An 8,492-nucleotide genomic window follows, 5' to 3' on the forward strand; every position below is an offset into this window, starting at 1 on the left:
TATATATATAATTAACTTTATATGGTCTTACAAATAAATGAATCTGATGCTGGAAGAATAAAAGGGGCATGGAGAAAAGGGGAAAAAAAGAATTTAAATGTGTTATGTACATGTACCAATTCCTTAGAGAAGGTAATCATTATGTACTTGCAAACACGTACAGTATTAATAAAAGTAAAAAAGTTTTAAAAGTTAAATAAAATTCTGTAAAACACATAAAAAATAAAGGAATAGGATCTTGAAAAAAAAAAAAATAAAACCACTCACTCTAAAATCAGGAAAAAGAAACGGGTATTCCAACAATAAACCCACTGAAAAAGCAGAAAAACAATTCCATTTATCCTTCAAAACAATTAAATACTTAAAAAAAATAACCTAACCAAGGAAGTGAAAGACTTCTACCACAAAAACTATAGTACTTTGAAAAAAGAGACAGAAGAGAACATTAGAAAATGAAGACATCACTGTTCCTGGATAGGCAGACCCAATATTGTCAAATTGGCCACATTATCAAAAATGATATAAAGAATTAATGCAATTCCAACTGAAATGTCATAAGCTTTCTTCACAAAACTAGAAAAAATTCTAAAACTTATATGAAACCACGAGAGACCTAGAATCCAAAAAGCAATCCTGAACAAAAAAAACAAAATCAGAGACATCACAAATCCTGGACTTCACAGAGGAACAGGAAAAAAAACAACGTGTTCCTGGCACAAAAAAAGACAAGCTTACCAATGGACTAGAACTGAGGGTGCAGAAACAACCCATGCACTTTCAACACTCTGACTTTTGACAAAAGGGCCCAAATCATACAATGGAGAAAAGATGTACCTTTAACGAACAGTGCTGGGGAAACCTGTTCTCTATATGCAGAATCTCTCACCCTGTACTCAAATCAAATCAAAATGGATCAATGACCTAAATATAAAAACAGAAATGCTGAGTCTGTTGAAAGATAAAATAGGTAAATCTCTTGGAGGCATAGGCATAGGCAAGAACTCCCCGAACAGAACCACAGTTGCATGAGAAGTAACTCCAAGAATCAACCAATGGGATTATACAAATATTTTTAAAAGCTGCTGCATAGCAAAGGAAACAATCAACAGAGTGAAGAAACCTATAAGATGGAGGAGAAAGTTTTGCCAGCCACACTTTGGACAGAGGACTAATACCCACAATATATAAAGAATTCCCAAAAATTAGACCCCCAAAATAAAACCAGAGATTCCACTTGACACAGTTACTCTTCTTCTGGCACCTTCCTGAAAGAGCTAAAGGCATTATATTATAGTGATAACATGTATTCCCATGTTTATAGCAGCAAATTCGTAATAGCTAAATTATGAAAGGTGTGTATATGCCCATTAACAGATAAATGGACGCACGCACACACACACATACAAGTATTAGCTATAAAGAAGGATAAATTTGTAAGAAAATAGATGGAACTTGACAGCATAATGCCAGTAAAGTCAATCAGACAGACACAGGAGGACAAATATTGCATCGTTTCTCTTATACAAGAAACCCTAAATACAAATAAAGAGCAAAATAAAAGAGAGATGGTAGGAAATAGGAGGCAGACTTTGTGGAGATGGGAAGGGGATCTGGAACAGAGGGAGGTGAAGAGGAAAGTAAAAATGACCAAGATGTGATGTGCATATATATATCAATTCTCGAAGATGAAGGTAATCATGCATTGCAAAGATATGCCAACAATAAAAAACTACAAACGTGTGGCTTCTTAGGCTTCAAAACTCAAAATCTGATGATGCTAAGAATGTTTGTGTTCAGCTAATAAAGTACGTATGTTAACATAAAAAACCCTTAAAATTACACTGTCATTAAGAAGATTAAAAAGGAATACTGAGGGTTTAGTTTAGAAAAATCAACTTACACATGAACATCTTTTGACTTAAAAGAAAAACAAGTAATATGCAAGCCACAGTTTTGCTCCCACTGTTCTGGAGTATTTCTAGTGATCTTATTAACTAGATCAACATTTTCTGACCTCACTGGACTAGAGAAAGATAGATGTAATCTGAAATTATCATAGTGCTTACCTCCATCTAAGCTCCTGGAGGCCCGTTTACTAGATGTACGATCGAAATGTGGTGCTGGCCTGTCTATGAGGGTGCTTGCATGGCGAGTCTGTGCTTGGGTGCGGCCACTGTAGCGGAATTTGGACCCCAAGGTCAAGAACTTGGCCTTTGGTGGCTGCTCTGGAGACACAAGCCTACAGGGGTAAAATGGAGAGAAACACAATTAGACTTTATTTAATTCAAAAATTGTAACTTCATATTTTAATATCTCATTTAAGTATGACTGCTCAAAAATGTTACTTAAACTTTATAATAAAAAGAACATTATGGATAAACATTTCTATGCATGTACTTTTATGACGGTGATGTGTAAATTTACATTCATGTATTCATGAATAATGTTTTTCTCAACCTGACCATAAGAGCAGCTGTTCTCAGTGTGCATCACGGGTTATTTATTTGTAATAGTTTAACTCATTTATATAAACACATATGTCTAAATTCTTGCTCCTAGGTTTAAGTGCCAAGTAGCAATCCATTACCATTAGCAATTCTTAATATTTATGCCTATTTCTCCTGGGAAAAAACATCTCAGTCAAGAATCTGTTCCATCAAATGATCTTTTCCCATGAAGAACAGCACACAGAGAGGATCCACAGAGATGACTAACATTCTTTCTTGCCAGCACAATTCTGTGTAAGCCCTAGGTTCATAACGTCAAATACTTCCAGACTTAGGTTTTCAGAAAATAAGCCAATCTTCTTTGGAATACAAATAAAACTGCCTTGTTTTCATTGTTTTATCAAGAGTTGATGAAAGTCTTAACTGAAAGATAATCTTAGAGCTCTTATACAATTTATTATGACTTTAGTTGACAATTCAAGAACATGGAGAACCCCACCAAAACTTTTCCAAGGAAGTAAATTCTTAAAAGTTCTGTATGATTTCAACTATTTCTAGACCTCTGCACATCTTTTTAGAAATTTCATTCTGCTTAGACTAATAATAAAGAGATCCAAATCAAGGAGAAGCAAGACATGATGAGTTTAAGATTCTCAAAACGGTATTCACTCATTTCCTGCCAATAGATTTTCAAAGGAGACGTAGATAATGCTGCTGAGAAACTGCAATCTGACAGTGTCCAGGGCTCTACATTGTACTTTGGAAAAGTTGCATAACTGTAAATCAGAAAGTCAGAATACCCTCAGAAGAGAATCCAACCCATGTTCTAAACTGTTTCTTTCTACCATTTGGGGAATGAGGCACAGAGGAGTTAAAAGGCCCAGCACTGAGATCGTGAGTAACAGGAGGGATGAGAAATGTGGTCATTCACCTTGCACTGTTTCCTGGTGAGTTTACTAGGGATTTCCCTGCCTAGCAATCCACTTAACTAGGATCCAAGGATGCCCTGTCAGATGGCGGTGACCTGTAAGGGAGAGGGGGCACCTCTGACAAGCTCATCAGTGCAGAGATTGAGAACTACACTGACTATTCCTAAAGGATACTCTGTAGTTACTGAGTGAACAACTAAAGGAAATGGGAGATTTTTAAAGAACAGTTCAATGGAGAAGCACGCATTTGATAACCCAAAAGAAAACTGCCAAAATGAAATTTAAAACTAGAAACAGGATGCCTGTTTTTAGAATGAGGAAAATAGTTTAAAGAATATGTACATAAAAGGCTACATCTTTTCAAAAATAACTTTCTTCTTTTATAAAATGATTTTTTTAAAAATATCAGAAAATGTATCATTTCTCAAGAAAATTAAGAAAACCTCCATTAGTATCTCCTAACTTTCTAATTATTCTTTTATTTTATGTAACTTCAGGTATCTGTACTGGGACCTTTAGATAGCAGGTACTTAATAAATGCAAAGGAGGACCTTATGGTCTACTTTTACCTTTTACTATATGGCAACACTTGAACTGCAGTCCCGACAATGGGAAGACAACGTGTCGACACGCCCACCCTCCTGTGTTCTCTCCGTCTGCCCTCGCCCCAGTCGCTCCTGGACACGGTCCTGCCATACTGCCTCGACTGATCTCACACTGCTGAGCTTGCAATCCTCCCCAGCAGCTATCACTACCAGCACACAGCACTGCGGCCAGCTCTGCAGTGTTTCCTTTCCTGACACTGCACAGTCACAGCACTGCAGAAGTAAGCCCTGCAACTTATGACACATGCACACTGCAAAAGTTACTACAGAATAGTTGAGTCTTCATTTAATGAAACAAAATAATAGTCATGTCCTTCAATGGAGTTGCTGGTTTTGTTGTGGGTTTTCTCCCAATTCTGAAGGCAACCTCCCAATTGTATAGGCTGGAATGCGCAGCTAACCAGCCCAACAGCTAAGTCTAGTAAAAAGAGTTCCATACTACTACTGTTTCCATAGTCTAATTTATTTGTGTCAAGGTGATTGTCAGACAATTGATTGCCATTTAAATACATATCAAAATATCCATTAATTCACTTTGTATAAGACATTTTACAAAAAAAAAAGAAATCCAAGGAATATAAGGAAAATATTTAAAAGTCAAATATATACCACAATGCAAAAGAAGAAAAGTCATAAGCTACATGGATTTTTACTTCATTTTAAATTGGTGTGAAAAACTTTTGGCCTACTTGACACTAGTGATCACATGTCAAAATTATTAGCTTACATACAATTTTCTCATGACAAATAATTTTTTAAGTAATTGTGGAAACAAAACAAAAAGAATGGAACACTAGATATTTATTAGTTTCCTCCAAAAGAATTCTTTTGGTGACGTAAGTCAGAAGTGATACAAATAAATTTTCTAAGAAAATGTAGGCCAAGCAACAAAATATTTCAATCCTGTTACTTCAAGATCTCTTATTTCCTTTTGAAATTACTGTTATTCTCCACATCAAGACCTGCATCATGACCCTATCTTTATATTAGTAACATAAAAACCACTACAAGATACCTATCAGTTTTTGAGGATACAAAAACTACATAAAAGAAACAACTTTTATAGAGTATTAAAGGCCTTGAGCAAAGCGATCTAGGTAATGATGTCAAAAAAAGAAATTCAACATATTTCACTGCTTAAGCAGTAAACATTTTAATTTCATAAAAACTTGCTATAAACTATCATTATTTATCTACAGAAAATAAAGGAACATTTTAAGAAACCCCCCTTCACCAATGACTAGAGTTAATCATAGCCAGGACATAGGTTTCTGTGAAGCTCTCTCTCTAACATAGCCGATGACAGTAAGACCCTGGGATTACTTTGATACCAAATTTAAGTGACAGCTTATTATCGAGCTGGAAGGACTTTGCATTTATCCTTGCTTATGACCCTAAAAGAAAAATAACAGGCAGGAGGCTTAGCTCAGGGACACAGCTCTTGCCTAGGGCACTCAAGGCTCTGGGGGTAGAGGCAGTGGGAAATGTAAGAAAACACACTGAGGATAGATGCACCAGGCAAGCAGCACAGCACAGGACAATACTTGGAGCAGCAGGACCACACTGCTGAGTGTGAATGCTAACTCCATCGGCTATTATCTATGTGACCAGGGCACGCTACTTGACTTCTCTGTGCCTCAGCTTTCCCTATGTGAAAGATGATAGGCCTTGTCCCACAGATGTGTTGTAAAGATTAAAAGAATTAATCCCTATATAGCACTTAGAATTGGTGGCAAAAAAAAGGAAGCCATTTGCACCTTTTGTGATTAAAACCATCGAAATCCATCAAATGGCTTCCTTATTTTTTTCTCTTCTTTTGTGACACTGAGGACTGAACCCAGGGCCTTGTGCATGCTAGAGAAAGACTGGTGTGCTAACTGGAAGCAAGGATCTAGCTAATGTTGGAAATTATCTGCAATAGCATCAATCCACACAACTGTATTACTACAATTCCTCTGTTGTTAGGAATACATGAACCTAAGGCAGCACCAGACAGCACAGATACAGGTGAGGTTAGCACCAGCAGATTGGGAAGGCAGATGTACAAACAAGAGAAGAACATGAGGGGTTTGAGTATTCCTGACAAAACAGCCTGTAGGACAGATCACAGGGTTCAGGCTGGCTTAGACAAGAAGTGAAGCCAGGAGGGAGCTGGTAAGACCATCCACCTAAATCAAACCTCAGATGAGTGACAGAAGGGCAGCAGGCGAAGGGCTGTGTGATGGAGAAAGTGGAGTTATGGACAACTGCAGGCAAGTCACAGCATGGCCTCAGGCAGCAGAAAAGGACATGGAACAGGGCTACACATGACTGAGGAGATGTAGACCCAAGAATAAGGAACCCTAGGCAGGGGCTGATGCATCTGCCACACTCCAGTGTACACGGAGGACCAACAGCGATTCCAGGACAGCCTGTAAAGTTACCTGTAGAAAGTATGATGTTCCACGCACACTTTCCATAGCCTTTTTGCTGCCCGATGGTTTGGCAGTTTGAATCCAATGGTGCTCTCAAACTGTTCTAGCTGCAATGAATCCATGGAACAAGTCAGCAGATTTCCTTAGGCACTGATGAGAAGCTACCCAAAAACATGCATTAATTGGTTCTGTAAGAAGAAATTCTTCTTCACCAAGGTAAACATTGATATGTCCAATAAAATCATACCAAATGAATTTTTCATAGACTGCAACAGTGTTGTCCATGAAAAGCAAGTGTTAACTACTCACACAAACCAACTATTCTTCACTGCCCACCAGAATTCCAAGCACCCTTCTATTGCTCTCCACCACTTCACTGACTCAACAGGAAAAAACGAGCACATACAATGTGCTAGGCTTCTATTTTTTTTTAATGCACGACGTAGTATTATGGATTGTTAGCAATAGGAATTTGCATATGCAGGTTTATCAAGAACCCTGACCTTTTTATCATAGAAAAATAAAGAATGGTTCATTTTTCTTAAGGCATCAGTGAAAAGGATTCACCACGCTATTGATTAGATATGCTAAGTGTACACTGCTTACCTCTGCTGGCCTAACTTTAATGTAGAAGTTACTGCGCTTATAGGAAATTTTCAGGATTTTCGGCCAAGCAAAACGATTGATTCTCAGTCTATCTTTGTAAATGAGAAGTCCATTAGCACACACACCCAGCTTGATGTCCACGCCTTCTGAGTCCTGGCAAGTAAAACCCATTTGACCAAAGTTAGAGGTATTAAAGAAATACAGATCAGGGGCTAATTAGCTCCCTCAAAGCACAACTGAGAATGGAAACAGGTGTTTAAATTTTAGTGACATTACATGAGTTAATGGCACCAGTATAAAACACATACACATACACACACACTTTAAATCTATTTATCTCGAGGGGTGAATTGGAGTTGCCAAACAATTACTGCAAATGAGTATAGGACAAAGTATTTTTGAGAAGCCATAATTTCTTATGTTCTCAATCTCTATGAAGAGTTTAGCAGGGATGAAAGAAACAGTATTAGCTTTAGTTATCTTTAAGATATGGAAGATAGAAACAGTTCTCTGGAGGCTACGGCAGACCTCAGGGACAGGCTGCTGGCCTAAAGTGCATGTAACCATTTTACTTTACAAAAATTTATCTCACATGGATTATGCTAGTTGATAGTTGTTAAAATTAAGCTTGTGTTTTGCAAAACAACAATCCTCACAGAAAATTTTTCCTCTGGACCAACAGTGTTGAAATCATGGAATTCTTTCAGGCAGTCTTACAGTAACTTAAGAGTGCTGACATCCAGTTCTCATTTAGCATTCCTTTGGCTGGCATATTTCAAAGAGCTGGGGACTAGTTTTGAAGTTATTAATAGTTTTCTTTCCCAGAGCTTTAATTTTAAATAGATGACAATCTAGAATGATTATAAGCATGAAAGACTTTTTAAACCAAATTATTTACACACAAAAATGAAATCTCCTAATTTTTCAAACAGTACTGAGTACCTAAGATACATGCCATTCAAAATACACAAATCACCATCTTTCACAGGAAAAATGTGTATCTCCATCATATATACTTTGAAGAGTACTATTCACAGATATTCACATTTTCAAAAATCATTCACATGGGACAAGTTCTCACCAGAAAAATGCTGGAAAAACATCCCCTTTAGTCTAAATCCCAATACAAGAAAAGCATAACATTTTGACTGTCTTATTCAGCATAATTTAACACAATTTATATTTATTCAAGTACAGCACCAGGCAACTGATACTAATTTCTTTCTCTGCAGGGATACTTTAAGAATTCGTGTACAACTGCACAAATAAAACTGTATTGGACCAACCTGAACAGGTTAAAAAAAAACTAGTCTATATGATACTTTACTTGCTCTTGCCCTGACAGCAAGAGCACTCTCTAGGAATAGTGTAGAAAGCCGGTGTGAATGAGGCACAGGTGCCCAGGCAACTTGGCACCAGAGCCAAATGGTGTGTTTGCCAAGAGTGTGACTCCATGCCCGAGGAACAAGGCGAGAGATGGCCCGAGACAGC

The 8,492-nt window shown here is 37.4% G+C and overlaps 1 protein-coding gene across 4 annotated transcripts in view; it reads right to left on the bottom strand.

Moving 5' to 3' along the window:
* Window positions 1–7,154, bottom strand: part of LOC102026279 (band 4.1-like protein 2) — a gene marked incomplete at both ends in the record, with an annotated part of 27,238 nt that extends 20,084 nt beyond the window's left edge. For all 4 annotated transcript variants that reach the window (XM_013510185.1, XM_013510183.1, XM_013510184.1 and 1 more), the window contains 3 exon segments: window positions 2,067–2,239; window positions 6,405–6,502; window positions 7,002–7,154. In XM_013510185.1, the coding sequence (XP_013365639.1) occupies window positions 2,067–2,239; window positions 6,405–6,502; window positions 7,002–7,154 (424 nt within the window).
* Between the last annotated feature and the right edge of the window lie 1,338 nt (window positions 7,155–8,492).

The sequence above is a fragment of the Chinchilla lanigera genome, unplaced genomic scaffold (genome assembly GCF_000276665.1).
Source record: "Chinchilla lanigera isolate Chin_1 unplaced genomic scaffold, ChiLan1.0 scaffold00333, whole genome shotgun sequence".
NCBI lineage: Eukaryota > Metazoa > Chordata > Mammalia > Rodentia > Chinchillidae > Chinchilla > Chinchilla lanigera.